The 15,964-nt window shown below is 35.4% G+C and overlaps 3 protein-coding genes across 8 annotated transcripts; 1 reads left to right on the top strand and 2 right to left on the bottom strand.

The window, feature by feature from the left end:
- Positions 1 to 354: 354 nt before the first annotated feature.
- Tssk (Testis-specific serine/threonine kinase) lies at positions 355 to 2,894 on the bottom strand. The gene is made up of 4 exons (XM_070663071.1): positions 2,319 to 2,894; positions 1,976 to 2,149; positions 1,066 to 1,731; positions 355 to 744 (listed from the first exon to the last, which is right to left on the bottom strand). Exons 1-4 carry the CDS (start codon positions 2,400 to 2,402, stop codon positions 583 to 585), a joined length of 1,086 nt encoding a protein of 361 aa, XP_070519172.1. The 5' UTR covers positions 2,403 to 2,894; the 3' UTR covers positions 355 to 582.
- Positions 2,895 to 2,980: 86 nt separating this feature from the next.
- Positions 2,981 to 9,911, bottom strand: Gluprors (Glutamyl-prolyl-tRNA synthetase). Its single transcript, XM_070663033.1, has 13 exons — positions 9,731 to 9,911; positions 8,972 to 9,187; positions 8,381 to 8,817; positions 7,950 to 8,301; positions 7,704 to 7,875; positions 7,120 to 7,521; positions 6,595 to 7,048; positions 6,302 to 6,514; positions 4,588 to 6,186; positions 4,102 to 4,503; positions 3,624 to 4,015; positions 3,390 to 3,533; positions 2,981 to 3,261 (listed from the first exon to the last, which is right to left on the bottom strand). The coding sequence occupies exons 1-13, from the start codon at positions 9,771 to 9,773 to the stop codon at positions 3,102 to 3,104; spliced, it is 4,986 nt and encodes a 1,661-aa protein (XP_070519134.1). The 5' UTR covers positions 9,774 to 9,911; the 3' UTR covers positions 2,981 to 3,101.
- A 437-nt stretch (positions 9,912 to 10,348) lies between these two features.
- On the top strand, positions 10,349 to 15,733 carry Pkd (serine/threonine-protein kinase D3). 6 transcript variants are annotated; one of them, XM_070663048.1, is made up of 14 exons: positions 10,349 to 10,741; positions 11,296 to 11,470; positions 11,563 to 11,847; positions 11,931 to 12,062; positions 12,172 to 12,380; positions 12,523 to 12,802; positions 12,894 to 13,048; positions 13,130 to 13,191; positions 13,287 to 13,416; positions 13,524 to 13,656; positions 13,805 to 13,984; positions 14,166 to 14,921; positions 14,997 to 15,082; positions 15,163 to 15,732. In XM_070663048.1, exons 3-14 carry the CDS (start codon positions 11,583 to 11,585, stop codon positions 15,274 to 15,276), a joined length of 2,502 nt encoding a protein of 833 aa, XP_070519149.1. In that variant the 5' UTR covers positions 10,349 to 10,741; positions 11,296 to 11,470; positions 11,563 to 11,582; the 3' UTR covers positions 15,277 to 15,732. The 6 variants fall into 6 exon arrangements, with proteins under 6 accessions (XP_070519149.1, XP_070519147.1, XP_070519151.1 ...); XM_070663046.1 differs by having other exon boundaries at positions 10,349 to 10,771; XM_070663047.1 differs by lacking the exon at positions 10,349 to 10,741 and adding an exon at positions 10,787 to 11,197.
- Positions 15,734 to 15,964: the final 231 nt, after the last annotated feature.

Here is a 15,964-nt window from a genome sequence, read left to right as displayed (position 1 = left end):
CTATCCGACGGCAGGCTGAATCGCTGGCTTCAAACGGACTAGGCTCTGTATCTGGACGCGTGGAAACCGCGATTCCGAGTTGGGCTCTCTGCGAGCGAAGTAACGTGACATCGATTTTAGTAATTCCGAAAAAAATCCGGGACCATGCAACTCGTAGTGCTACCGTTGCCGCAAAAACGTCGAGAGAGTTAAGTTAGAAAGATCAATGACATCGATTTCTTTAACCGCAATCTGTAGTTCATCACCAAAATTTATTAATTATAAAACAGCGCTTTGTAGTAGCTAGTATTTAAAAAAGTGTAAATTGTATATTGAATAATATTTAACATTAGATAATTCAATTTTTGCCATAACTTCAACAGGGATTTATATTCAGTTGCAATAATATAAATTTTATTAAGCAACAATATGTTATCAACATCCACGTAAATTCGCATTGTTCGTGAATTACAAATTCCAATAGAAAATTAAAAAGCACTTAGTAAAGATAGTAAACGTTCTAAAAATGATTATTTAACATTTTTGGCTGCAATTTCTTGTATTTTTAATTATATATCTTGTCGATTAACTTCGTGAGTCTTCTTATCCCACCATGATAGACAATTGTGGCTCTTTCTTCGAGCCATTTACGATTTTTAAGGGCGATTGATTCTGGTTTTCCGAATTTTTGAATGTAGGTAATGCTTTCGCTACAACAGGCACGTTTCCGACTCCCGACTCGCCTGGATAACCGTCTCTACACATCTAAAATTGTACAAGCGACCAATCGTTACACTTCTTCGAAATTATTTTCATATAAAACAACTGCAATTATTTCTTAATATTTTACAAATTATATAACAAATTGTGCATTTAAAAATAAATTAATGTTTATGTAGTAATTGCTGAGAAATCCATTATTACGTATTCAAAATCTGATCATTGAGTGTCAATTAAGATTCCTGGCTGTTCATTTAAAATATATTATATTTTAACTTGTATTATATATTATAAAATAAAAAAAAATAGCTAGAAAATCAGATATCTACGTGTAATATTATACTTATTAATATTATTTGCCATAACCGGAGTATGACTCGGCGGCGCTGAGTGGACTAATCTTCCGACGAGGGGGTTCGTTCTATCTTTCCTCGATCTCACCCACTCGTGACCTAGCACCCTCTCAAGCGTGAGTCTAAGGGTAATGTCCGGCTCAAGGATCTGCCGGACGATATTCTTCGCTACCGTGGACACGGTGTTACGAACGCGGGACCTGAATACCCAGTTGCGTGATATCTGGTCCTTGAGAAGCTTTCGCGGATTCTCGTCGTCGAACGGCATTGTTCCGTTCAGCATGATAAAAAGAATGATGCCAAGCGACCACACATCTGCCAATTTTGGATTATACGGAGTACCAGCGACGACTTCAGGTGCAGCATAAGCCGCTGAGCCGCAGTACGTCTGACTGAGAACCCGTCTGCCCTCGTGGTCCATACAAAATCTAGCAAAGCCGAAGTCCGCCAGCTTTACGTTAAACTTCCGCGAGAGTAATATGTTCTCGCACTTGAGATCTCGGTGGGCGATGTTCTTGCAATGTAGATAGTGTAAACCGGATAACATCTGACGAAACCACAACCGCGACTGCTGTTCCGGTACCATGCCGTTGTTCTTCACGAAGTCCAAGAGATCACCATTGTCAGCGTAGCGCATAAAGATAAAAACACGCGGGCCGCGTTGCAAGATGCTGTGTACCTGCAGTTGAATGGTCGGTCCGATTAAAATTACTAATACGCCAAAATTAAACATAAGGTAATTAATTTATAAATTACAATCATTAATTGCAATCATTGAAACTAACTAATCTCTTATTATAAACTTAATTATTATGATAAAACGCAATTTCTTTTTACATGAAGAACTTGAAGTTCTAACAGAAAAAAAAATCTCCTTTATCAATTAGAAGAAGACAAGTGAACGTTTTCCTGGCCACTCTTACTTGAATAATATGCGGATTTTCTATCTTTGTTAAAATCTCAAGCTCACGGGGAAAAAACTTGTTCAAGAAATCGTTTGGTGCTTTTTCTTTATCGAAAATCTTACAAGCCAGACGCATCTTCTTGGAACTCGCTCCATCGATGTAATGTGCCACGTGAACTGTCGCGTAAGATCCCTGAAAACGATAATTTCATTAAATTGACTCGATTATTATATAAAAATAAAATCAAGCAACATGAAGAGAATTGTTCAAGAAATAAAAAGAATAAAAAATAAAAAGAACAGAATAAAACTTAAAGGTGTTAAAATATACAAATAAAAGATAAGATAGAACAAAGAACTACCTGTCCTATCTTCTTGCCTATGAGATAGCCTCGCTGCTCAAGAGCGTTCACTTCCGAGTTACGAGGACTAAGTCGCGTGGCCATGCCAATAAATTTTTATCGACCCCTCATCACTGAGTCTTCCAAGATAGATCAGTCGAGCCGACCTTCTTCTTCCCCAACACGTAAGAGATGCTTACAGGTTTCACCAAGAAATTTTTCTTCACTCGTTAATGGATTAAGACTTCCGACGACAATGTGAATCCGCTCGGTCATTTGAAATTGCTACGAGCACTAGAATTTTGGACAAGCCCGGGACCAGCTTGTGCCTGGTGTGCGACGGGAGGAAGGTAAGAATCCGCGACTCATCCGAGTGCAGCCATTATATTTGGAAAAGTGAAAAACAATCAACGCTCGAGATCGATTACGCGAATCGCGTTTAGTTTCTCGTCGCTAAGCTGTAAACCAATTTTTCAACGATACTCAATGGATTGTTCCAACATCTTCCATGAAATATATGGTGCTATAAATTTCGTTTAAATATTATACATTTCATTATTTGACAAAATATTTTTAAACTTTCTAAACGTTGACGCAGTTATTTTTAATTGCATAAATTTCCACAGAGAAATGACAAATATTGCACGAAAATAAATATTGTATAAGAATAAAGATTTTAAAAATTAAAAAAAAAAAAAAGATTTATTGACAATTTTAAATTATAAATTTTATATTATTCACATATAAAAATCGCAATAAATTTATTAAATATGATATATATATAAACCTACTTTTATGCGTAATTTAGTAACTACGTCCAAAAAGTGTATAACACGTCGGCTTGTTTTTGCAACTATGGTGAATACATTTTACTTCGCTGAGTGGTTTTGTTACTGTGAGATTTTTAAAGGGTATACACAAACTCTTGGCACCCATGCTTAATGTTCCGGTGTCCGTGTTTTCGCTGCAATTAATCATAAACGTATATATTTATATTTCACGATTAAAAAAAAAGCTATTTAAAAATTTATTTAACTTAATATTAGTTCAAACTATACAAAATATTATTTCATGTACAAAAAGAAATATTACCTCACACTATCTTCTTTAATCTTGTCCTCACATGACGGTTCTCCACAAAAAGGTGACAACAATAAATTCTTCTTATCGAGCTCAGCATTGAAATCACTCCATTTTTCTACTAGTTTAATATGATCGTACAACTTGCTCGTCGCTCTACATAATAAATAAAATTGCATGTTATTAATCGTATACATTATTAAGAATATTATCGGTTACACAAAATTTGTATAAATGTTTATGTACTTTAATAGCAAATCGTTTTGCACTTGTTTCAACAGTGAAGTTACCGATGTAATCACATCGTCTTTTTTGACAACCACACGCTGAAAATTATCCCTTCGAACAAGCGTTACTTCATTTTTGTCCATATCCCTCGGACCAAATTCTATTCTTATTGGCACGCCTTTTAATTCCCAGTGGTTGAATTTCCATCCAGGTGTTCGATTGCTTCTAAAATCACCCTTTACTCTAAAATTACCCTTTTTACTCAATTGCTCGACCAGCGAGTTGCATTGAATTAGAAGTTCCTTTTTCTTTGATTCAGACATGCTTGCGACTACACCGCAGGGAATCACAATAACTTGTATAGGTGCCACATTTGGAGGTAACACTAAACCTTGATCATCTCCGTGTATCTAAATAAATATATGTTCATTAGAAAAGTTCACAACTTACGCAGTAATGTGTGATATATATGTATACGTATTATGACAGTAATAACCATTATCATGACTCCAATAGTTCGTGTAGTTAAGCCCCATGAGTTTTGGTAGACAAATGTCTTTTCATCTCCGTCCGCGATGCCTTCCACCTGGATATTGAACATTTTCGAAAAGTTTTGTCCGAGATGATGGCTCGTTGCTCCTTGTATCGCACGACCGTTGGTTGAAATATACGCTTCAACAGTAGTGGTATAATCGCCACCCGCAAATTTCTCCTTTTCAGTCTTGCGACCTTTAATAACGGGCACCGCTAATAATTCCTCATAAACTCTAGCGTACAAATCTAAAATGATGAGCACTTCCTCCTCCGCTTCTGCTTTAGTAGCAAATGCGCTATGACCTTCTTGCCACAAAAATTCTCTGGTACGTAGAAAAGGTTTGGGATCTTTAAATTCCCATCTCTGTAAGTATATAAATAACATATAAATGAAATGAAGCGTAAAGTAAACTAGGGCAAAGAAAATAGCCGATCTATTAATAGTTACCACTACGTTGTTCCATTGATTAAGCCGAAGCGGTAATTCGGTGTCCGATCTCAACCATTTAGCATATGCTGGATACATAACAGTCTCCGAGGTGGGTCGTATAGCCACGGGTTCCGCCAAATCGCTTTCTCCACATTTCGTTACCCACGCGACTTCCGGCGCGAAGTCTGTTACATGCGCCTTTTCTTTTTCTAATACGGCACGAGTAACAAAAATCGGAAAGTAGCATTCTTGAACACCGAGCGCCGTTATGTCTTTCTCGATATATTCTTTTATTATTTTCCAAATTGAGAAACTCCAAGGTCGAAGAATGTAACATCCTGACACATCGTAATATTCGATCATTCCACTTTTTGTGATGACTTGCGAGTACCAATCGAAGAAATTCTCCTCCTTTTTAGCCTCGAGCCCTAATCTCGTTCCAGTCTTACTTGTATCTACGTCTTTCTTGTCCGCACTTTTCGCGATTTCATTTTCTGACGTTTTTCCGGGCTTAGGAGAATTTCGTTTTTCTCTTTTCGATGCTGTCTCTGAATTTGCAGGTTTCCAATCTTGACCAGTCGCATCTTTATATTGAGTTTTCAAATCTAAAAGAGCCTTCACTTCTTGGTCAATAATACTCTTGTCAGCTTTTGCAGTTTTTAAATTTCGTACCTTGTCACCCTGTTTCTTTATTTCGTCAGATATTTTCTTCGCTTTTGCAAGTTCTTTGTTCTCTGATTTTGTTTCCTTTTGAGTACTAACAGTTGTAGTGTTACCTGGTTTCCAATCTTGACCAGTCGCATCTTTATATTGACTTTTCAAATCTAAAAGAGCCTTCACTTCTTGATCAATAATACTCTTGTCAGCTTTTGCAGTTTTTAAATTTCGTACTTTGTCACCTTGTTTCTTTATTTCTTCAGATATTTTCTCTGCTTTTCCAAGTTCTTTGTTCTCTAATTTTGTTTCCTTTTGAGTACTAACAGTTGTAGTGTTACCTGGTTTCCAATCTTGACCAGTCGCATCTTTATATTGACTTTTCAAATCTAAAAGAGCCTTCACTTCTTGATCAATAATACTCTTGTCAGCTTTTGCAGTTTTTAAATTTCGTACCTTGTCACCTTGTTTCTTTATTTCTTCAGATATTTTCTCTGCTTTTACAAGTTCTTTGTTCTCTGATTTTGTTTCTTTTTGAGTACTAACAGTTGTAGTGTTACCTGGTTTCCAATCTTGACCAGTCGCATTTTTATATTGACTTTTTAAATCTAAAAGAGCTTTTACTTCTTGATCAATAATACTCTTGTCGGCTTTTGAGCTTTTTAGATTACGCACCTTATCACCTTGCTTGTTTATTGCTTCGCCTATCTTCTCCGCTTTTGCAATATTTTTATTTTCTGTTTTTGTCTCTTTTTGAGCACTAACCGTAGTATTGCCTGGTTTCCAATCTTGACCAGTCGCATTTTTATATTGACTTTTTAGGTCTAAGAGAGCCTTCACTTCTTGATCAATAATACTTTTGTCAGCTTTTGAGCTTTTTAGATTTCGCACCTTGTCACCTTGGTTTTTTATTGCATCAGATATCGTCTCTGCTTTTGTACTATCTTTTTTTGGAGTACTAATCTTTATTAATGAAATAAATCAAACGCAATCGTTCATTATTTAGGCGAAATACAAATTAAATATAATTTATAATAATGTACCATATAATATTTATTCAAAGATATATTGATCTTACCTGTTGATTACATGATACTGCAGGCGCCACAGAAGATGGTGTCGCATGTCCGTCGGGTATATGGAACAGTATAACAGGTTGTTCTCGAGATGAATAAGGACTAATATCGGCATACGGAACATCACAAATGAAAAATCCTTTCCTTTGCAGTTGAATAATCTCTCCTTTTTTTACACGTTTTAATTCTACTTCACCTAACATTCGAACTTCTTTCTGAAATAAAAATGTTTATATGCTGTTAGTAATGTATATTATAATTGTCAGTTTACTTGATTGTAGATAAAATTCTTTACTCTTGTTTCCTTGTTAACGAAATTTTTAAAATCGTCATCTTTGCCCAAAACTGGCACGCTTATAATATGTTCAAAGTAAACAGCATAGCATTTTATTGGATCTGATTCATTGATGTTTGGATCAGATTTGGATAACGATTCAGCCAGCCATGTAATCTTCAAGGTGTTTTTGTAATTTTTGTCCTCCAGATTTAATCGTGCTTCTACATTTATTACATTGCCAGATTTCTTATTTATTTTTGATATCATTAAATTACCCCAATTAATAAACGTTGCGTTCTGTCCTTCAATTAATCTTTCAGCATCCTCTTTTTCAATTAATATTTTAGGGCCCACTCGTACTCGTTTAGTACCTTTTGACGAATCTTTGGGATGATTTTGCACATTTAACCACTCTTCCTTAGCATTTACTACATTAACCGGTATCATTTCATTGTAATCCAATGCAGTATACCTAAAAATGAAATATTTACAAGATATCGATACAGGGTTTAAGTATCAAATTTTTAATCACATTTTTATTACCTAATCGCGACTGGATCGATGACTTTCTTATTAAAAGACCATATTTTGTCCCACTCCATAAAAACTACCGATCTGGAACTACCTTGTGCAATAATAAATTGTTTCAGACCTTCGACTGTCATTCCTCGTCTCAAAATACCTCTCACTGTCGGAAAACGTGGATCGTCCCATCCGTCGACTAGGCCTTCATTTACGAACCATGTTAACTTTCGTTTAGATAGAACCGTGTGAGTCATGTTTAATCGTGAATATTCCCAAATATATGGGCGACGTAATTCCAAAGCTTCAATAATCCAATAAAATTGATCATCTCTATCATGATATTCCGTCGTGCGCAAAGTATGAGTAACATTCTCAATAGCGTCAACAATTGGACAGGCAAAATCATATGTAGGATACACCCTAATAGATAATAGCAATAATTCTAGATTACGATGTTTAATCTATACCACAGCTTATATTATATATTAATATTACTATTATTAAAATTTATACATAATAATTGTTATAAATTCTTATTAAATCTTTTAAACAATGAGTTAATATATATTTTATTAAAATAATTATATTTAAAATATAAATACTTGTAATTATTTCCAGTGCGTGGATGAGTTTCTGGTTTACAACGATAAATTGTTGGATCTCGCATACATCCGTTTGCCGACTGATAATCGATCTTTGCTCTAACACAATACTTTTGGCCTTCTTCGGTACCACGTTTCATTTCTTCCCACAATGCGAGATTATCTTTAACAGCTGTAAAAGCAGAATATTATTACTATAATCAATCAAGATAGAAAAATGTTGTTTTTTTTTTTATATTTACTTACCATTATCTCGATATGAAGATTTCAATCTTTGATCTCGCTGTTCTTTCATGAGATTTGCCGGAGTACCATCTACGTAAGCCTTTCCATTCTTAATTAATGTAGTACAATACTCTAATAATTTCTCAAAATAATCTGAGGTATGCGTAAAACGATCAGGTTTAATTTGCAGTAATCTTAAATCTTCCAATATAGCTTCCTCAAATTCTACTGTTTCTTTTGCTGGATTTGTGTCGTCAAATCTCATAATAAGTTGTCCTTGAAAAGCCTCGGCATAATACTGATTTAAAAGAGCTGCTTTAGCATGACCAATGTGCAAATAGCCACTTGCTTCCGGTGGGAATCTTACCACCACCTACAAATAATAGGTAACAAATTATAAAACATTATAAGAATTTAAAAATCGAAGTAATTTACTTCTCATTATACTTTACTTTGCCCATTTCTGCTCCAGGTAGATCAATAAACTTGCCCTCTTGTTTTCTCGTTTTCGTTTGTTTGATAGCAGACTTTTCTTCTTGTAACAAATTTGTATCCTTTGGTTTCGAAGGATACAACGATTTCGATAAAGGACAATTATTTGCAATCATTGATAATGCGTTCTTGACAACCGGAAGTGATTCCACATGCTTGTACCATCTAGTAATGACATAACGATCCTCTGAATGCTGTTTTAAATATTCTGTGTCATGTAAAACTGTGAATACATGAATATCAGCCAATGTTAATCTATTGCCGACTAGCCATGTCCGTACTATCAGCATATTATTCAGATAATCCAATAAAGTATTGTCTCCTTGTTTCGTTTGCAGTATCAGAGCATAAGACATCCAATGGTCGATTTCTGTTCTCTGATGAGGACAAATACCACCTAATAATTATACAAAAATAATGTAATTCAACAGAATATATCTTAAATATTTAATTTTTTAATAGAAAAAAAAACTACATTTAATATTAGCAATTACAGTTGCAAGATACTCTAAACTTGAGTAATCACATAAAAAAATTTATAGATTACATACCATAAAGTGCAGGATTTATGGTCCTTGCCAAATATCGACTGATCTCATTATTACCTTCTCCCAACACTTTTTTCTCCTTATCATACAAGCAAACGTTCAAATTCTCATTCCAATTTCTGCTTCCACTTTCTTTCAAAGTTCCAATTTTCTTATTCCACGATATTATTATATCTTGATTGTTTTCAGATTTAATTACTTCAGCTACTACCAGTACATCTGTACAAAGTTTAACACACAGATAAATAACAAAGACAAAAATTTTCTTCGTCTGTATTATTAAGTAATAATTATATTAAATTTCTTAAATTATACGAGCTAAATATAGTATGTAAAAAAAAAAAAAAAAGGGGGAGCAAAGTTGCATCATGCAGCATGTAGATTACATTTAGATGACATTATTGAACAAGTATTATTTGGTTCTGAGTAACTTTGTTGTATATTTTTACGTCATGCTTAATACGCGCTTATTGCATAGTACTATTATATGGTCTTTGTTTATTGTATGTAAGAAAACATCTGGGATAATTGATCGGAGCACATACGACTTAACCTGACATGACGTAATCCGATAAAAATATTAAATTAAAACAATACAAACTCCAAAGGAGCTGAAAGCAGCTCCAAAATTAATTAAAAAGGGAAAGAGCCATGTGTTTTAACAGTCGCTTGTATTCTCTGTTTCAAGAGAGCATTGTAAAGTATTTTCTAAAAATTAAAAACGATGGAAGTGACGTCGAATGCAATCAATCCAGATTTTACCTAGCGAAGGACGAGCCGAATTGAGAACGAGTTCGAGTGCCATTGTCCTTCTATGATCTTTTTCTTCGAGACAAGATAGAAGTAAAGCTCAGCGTGTCGACGAACGTTAACAACAATCGCCACTCCACATGCTCCACAATCTCCACATACGGCAGCGTCGGCAGCTGAGAGGCCAGGTTTCGAAACGACTCATGCGCATTCGCGCTCTTGCCACGTGGTTTGTCTAAATAAACTAAAAAAAAAAAAAAATTACTCGTTAATACAAGGGCTAGCTCATTTATTGCACGTTAAATAAAAAAAAAATCGTTTGATTGTCTCGAGGTATGCAATTAAAAAATTAAACGTTTGACGCGCCGATAGATTCTCATCATTATCGTAACTTGCCGGTGTCGATGGTAATCTTGAGTATAATGTGAATCAATCAAATAATAAAAATTTTCTTTTAGTTACGAGAACAACTACTATGAACCGCCACCATCAACAACTCGAGCGGAATAGTACGACTCAACTGGTAAATTGGACCGGTTTTTTTTTCAGTAGTATATGTCAACGCGTCAAGTCAGGCAAATTTTTTTTTAATATAATTTCAACGAAATTCACCTTATTTCTAAATCATTGACATAGTATTAATTATATTTATACCGAGGGGCCTCTTTCCCTCTCACCTCCTTTTCCCTCGCCGGAAGTGAGGCTACCGCCGCAGCGGATAACTGTGCGGACAACTGGGCCTCTCGTGTCCGTGTGTGCTCGAGTCCGGCGGAGTGGGCATCGCGCCAAGGTGGGTCGGCCACCTGGAGATAACTGTAAAATGTCATCGGCGAATGTGTGTCAGGCATGGACTTGACGCCGCGTACAACGGTGGTGACGCCGCAGACTCGCTCGCGATCCGTTCTGTCAATTATGCCGTCGCGCTCCTGAGGTGAGGTGAGACGTACGGGCACGCGCGGTCTTTGCGGAATCGCAGCATCCCGGAGCCGGAGCCTGGGCGCATCCGACTGAGCGCACGAGGAAGTACGTAAGGTGTCGATTGCCCCCTGGAAAGTACGTCCGTGTGCGCGCAACTCTTTGTCGTTTTACGCTATTCCTCTCTCTTTCTCACTCCCTCGGTCCCTCTCTTTCTCTCAGACTCTCTCTCTCTCTTTTTCTCTCTTTCTCTCGTTACTCTTTCTTCGCGAGAATTCGTACCGGGCGTGTGTTGCACAGGTCGATGACGAAACTCTTGCCGTGCCGGATAAGCCGCCGTTATCGAGAATACTTTTCGTTAGTAAAAATATCAGAACATTTTAAGACTGCTCTGCGAAACGTTTCGTGTCACTCGGCATCGTCGCGACCGGGAAGCTCGAGTAGCACGATGAATGATTCACTGGCATGGGAAAGAACCAGCACGGAAATTGCGAGTGAAAGCCTTCTCTGCAAATGATTCTTTGGCATTACGGAGAAGAGAAAGAGAGAGAAAGAGGATAATGAGTGATTTAATTATTTTTTAACGCAACTATAATTAAATTCATTTATTCGGTTATTTTTATAATCTTCCAAATGTATGTGTTTTTCATTGATTGTTTCAGATGTTTTTTTATGTAAAACTTATAACATTTATTTATATCTTTTCTGCAAAATGTATCTTGCTCTCAAACAAGCCTTTACTTTCTGGTTTTTTAATCTTAAATGTATGTTACACATGTCCTTATACATTGAAGAGAAGAACTATTAAAGTTTCCTAACTGTTTATTGATAATTAAGGTGACAACTCAAACCCAGTTAAAGTATATTAACTCTTAATGTTATTAGCAGTGAATAATTTGCACATCTACAGATTCATGTATACATTACAGGAAAAAAGCCACAAAGCACCATGGAGGGGACAGAAGTTACATTTTTATTCCAATTTGGTCTGATACGTGACACTGTCACAGTTGACAGCAGTACGCTTACTCTTAAGGCCCTGAAAGATCTCGCCTGTGATTTTATAAACACCAAGTGTCCAGAACACGGACTGAATCATCTGTTTGAGAGATTAATTTTATTCAAGCACGATTACAATTCCACAAATGTTTTGCAGTTGGTCACAAATGCTACAGAAGTAGTTGATGAGACACTGATAGAAATCGTTTTGACTGGTAAGAGAAGCTCCTAATGACGCAACGACACGTCATGCGATACGTGTAATTATAAAAAAAAAAAACTCGTTTTGATATTTCAGCACAAGTGCCAAATGAATACATTCCCATTCGACCTCATGCCTTAGCAGTACATTCCTACAAAGTACCAACATTCTGCGATTTTTGCGGCGAAATGCTATTTGGGCTGGTCCGACAGGGTCTCAAATGCGAAGGTAAAGTCGTAATAAATGCTCCGAAACTTTCACCACATTTGTAAATGCTCGTTTCATTAAATGGACCTTTGCTATTCGATAATAATACAACTTTCATATAACTTTGTAGGATGCGGTATGAACTATCACAAAAGATGCGTCATTAAAGTACCGAATAACTGTTCGCAAGCCGATGCAAGTCAAAGACGCCGTAGTTCGGCTATGCTAAATGTGCCGAGATCGCCAAGTCAGGGTTCCACTAGCAGTCTGACCAGCAATACCGACGATAATCACAGTTCAAATAGCACACTTAATACGAGCCAAAATAATAGTACATTGGTATGAGCGAAAGTATACCGTTTGCTTTTGATTTAATGTATTCATTTAAAAAACAATCAATAAATACGGTTGATATTTTTCTTATTCTTTTTTATTTACGAATTTCTTCGTGTGTATGAATAAAATGTATGCTATCTTGTAGGCAATACCGAGTATAATGGCACCAAAACAGTCCTCTTCGCCAATATTAGGAGGACGGCCTGTTTGGGTTGAGCGAGAGCTCGCATCGCGAATAAAAATTCCGCACACTTTCGTAGTACACACGTACACACGTCCGACTGTATGTGGACACTGTAAAAAGTTGCTAAAGGGTATATTTAAGCAAGGCCTTCAGTGTAAAGATTGTCAATACAATACGCACAAAAAATGTATGGATAAAATACCAAAAGACTGCACTGGAGAAAATCCACGAGATAATATAGGTAGAAAGAATTTTTATATACAAATTTTTAACAATTTATTTACAATTTCGTGTATATACTATAATGTAACAAATTAAAAATGTTTCTATAGGCGAATACACAGATAGCGGAGTTGGCAGTGAGCTAGAAACCAAATGTGATATTAAGAGCGAAGAAGCCGATGCTGACAGTGACACAGAATCATCGCCTCTAGTACAAAACGCGTCATTTACAAATAACGAGAATAAAATACCCAGCGATTATGTAGTAAGTTTTTATTTTCTTTTCTACAAATGTTAATAAAGTCACAAAATAATGCTTTTTAATATTGAAAATACGTACTTGCAGGACCATGCACGATGTAATGATGACGTTGTTAATGATGAATATCAGAAATCACGGCCATCAAGGTAAGTTTCTATTATAATAACCATATTTTCAAATCTTATTTTTATTTTGTGTAAAGATTAATATTTTTCTAATACAATTTTATTTAAAAAAATAGCTGTAATTCTACTCCAAGTAACAACATTCCATTAATGCGGATAGTACAAAGTGTGAAACATACTAAAAAACGTGGATCTAAAGTATTAAAAGAAGGTTGGATGGTGCATTTTACAAACCGTGATCCAATTGTAAGTATTTATAGTATTGTTGTAAATTTTCTAAATATTTAAATTATTACTTGTTGAATACGAGTGTAATTTACATATTCGAATAAATTATTTATAAAACTTTTCAGAGAAAGAAACATTATTGGCGGCTTGATACGAAGTCTATAACGCTATTTCAAAGTGAAAATGGTTCGAAATATTACAAGGAAATACCATTGTCTGACATTACAGCAATTGAAACTGCTAAAACGCCTCGTTCATGTACGTTTTTGTTTGTAATTACAAAATCTTTTTAGTGCAGTTTTCTTTCTTTCTTTCTTTTTTTTTTTTTTTTTTTTTTAAGACAAATGTTAAACTCGAGCTTTTCTCAGTTGAATTTATCACATTCTGCCTAATTTATATATTGTAGATATAATGCATTGCTTTGAACTAAAAACTGCCAATGCCGATTACTATGTCGGAGAGGATCCATCATATGGTGATAATTGCGGCCAAGTCTCTCCTCCCGAAAGTGGTATCGGAGCTCACATAGCTAGATCGTGGGAAACTACTATTAGACAAGCACTTATGCCTGTAACTGTGTCAAATAGTATGTATATTTAGTTTGTTACTGTATCCCCTCGTGCAAAATAATAACACAAGATTTTTTTCTTTTATTGTTTTAAATTAAATTTTTTTTAATTATTTAATTACTGTAGTATTTAAAAGTATATTAAAATATAATTTATATATATATAATTGATACGAGAAATATTATATTCATATTACAGGTCAAGAAGAATCTGCCGAACCTACTGAACCTGAAGAAAACGTTACTGATATGTCACAATTATATCAGATTTTCCCGGATGAGGTTTTAGGATCTGGACAATTTGGCATAGTTTATGGAGGTGTTCATCGCAAAAGTGGTCGTGCGGTTGCCATCAAAGTCATCGATAAACTACGTTTTCCCACCAAGCAAGAGGCCCAATTGAAAAACGAAGTAGCCATCCTGCAAAATCTGTCGCATAGCGGAGTAGTGAATCTAGATCGTATGTTTGAGACACCGGAGCGGATATTCGTGGTGATGGAGAAACTAAAAGGCGATATGCTAGAAATGATCTTAAGCTCTGAAAAGGGACGACTTAGCGAAAGAATAACCAAGTTCCTTGTAACTCAAATTCTGGTTGCGTTGAAACATCTTCACAGCAAGAACATCGTGCACTGCGATCTGAAACCAGAAAACGTCTTACTGAGCAGTGATACGGACTTTACGCAGGTGAAATTATGTGATTTCGGATTCGCGCGGATAATCGGCGAGAAGAGCTTCCGAAGAAGCGTCGTCGGCACGCCGGCGTATCTAGCCCCGGAAGTCTTGCGAAATAAAGGCTATAATCGATCTTTAGACATGTGGAGCGTTGGTGTAATTATATACGTGTCATTAAGTGGCACCTTTCCTTTTAACGAGGAAGAGGATATTAATGAACAGATTCAAAATGCCGCCTTTATGTATCCGCCAACGCCGTGGAAAGAAATTTCAAGCGATGGTAATTATAATTTTTATTGTTTCTTTATAAAATAAATCTTTATACAATTTTTCATGTTATTTCTTCATCTTTCAGCTATTGATTTGATTAATAATCTTCTGCAAGTTAAGCAGAGAAAGAGATACACTGTAGACAAAAGCTTGCAACATGCGTGGTTACAAGTAAATATAAATTTGGTATTTTATTTACTTATCTTTATTTTATCATTATCTTTATTTAATTATAAAAAAAAATTTTTAAGGATTATCAAACGTGGTGCGATTTAAGAAAATTGGAGCAGAAAATTGGCTATCGCTACTTGACTCATGAAAGCGACGACGCACGTTGGATGGCGTATAATAATCAAGAGACATGACAGAACTGTTCGCCTGTTTTGAACATCGAGGCATTACCGACTTCCTTGTCACTGCACAAAGGCTGGGCCCGATATGCTCGAGCTACTCTACGGCGGTTTATTCGTGCCTGACTCAGTAAAAGTACGTAAAAACTAATACAACTTTGTCTTTCGGCCAATATTCTGAATATATCGTTTTCCATTTTAGAATGGAATCGATATCAATATTCTGAAGTTTTATTTCGGGATATTGCTACCTTCTCTGAAATATTTAATATTATTGAAAATAACATTCAGAAAGCTTCCATAACGTTAACATTCCCATAAAATGGTCCTAGCACAAAAAAATTTTGATTCGCGATATATTGATACTTATAGTAATAAGCATATAAATGCTATGTAAAAAATGCTCTACGAGCAGTATTTTTGTTCGTAAAACATTTAGGTTGAAATACCGCAGCTGTTTAGTACTTACCTAATTAAACTCCATTTTAAATATTTACTTCAGGTTTTATTTGTAGAGATCTTCTCTATGTAAGCTATTTAAACTACGTTAAAATTAAGTTTTATGGACATTTTTATTGCTTTAATTTTAGATTATATTTAAAATAATGTTATTTTATAAAGCATTTAAAGTGTTTTATAAATTTATTATTGATTTTTATCATACTCTTTTTGAGGTGACTGTATATTTTATGGACATTTGTTT

Source organism: Cardiocondyla obscurior, linkage group LG11 (genome assembly GCF_019399895.1).
Source record: "Cardiocondyla obscurior isolate alpha-2009 linkage group LG11, Cobs3.1, whole genome shotgun sequence".
In the NCBI taxonomy this organism is placed as follows: Eukaryota; Metazoa; Arthropoda; class Insecta; order Hymenoptera; family Formicidae; genus Cardiocondyla; species Cardiocondyla obscurior.
This window is presented reverse-complemented; position numbering and strand designations above follow the sequence as displayed.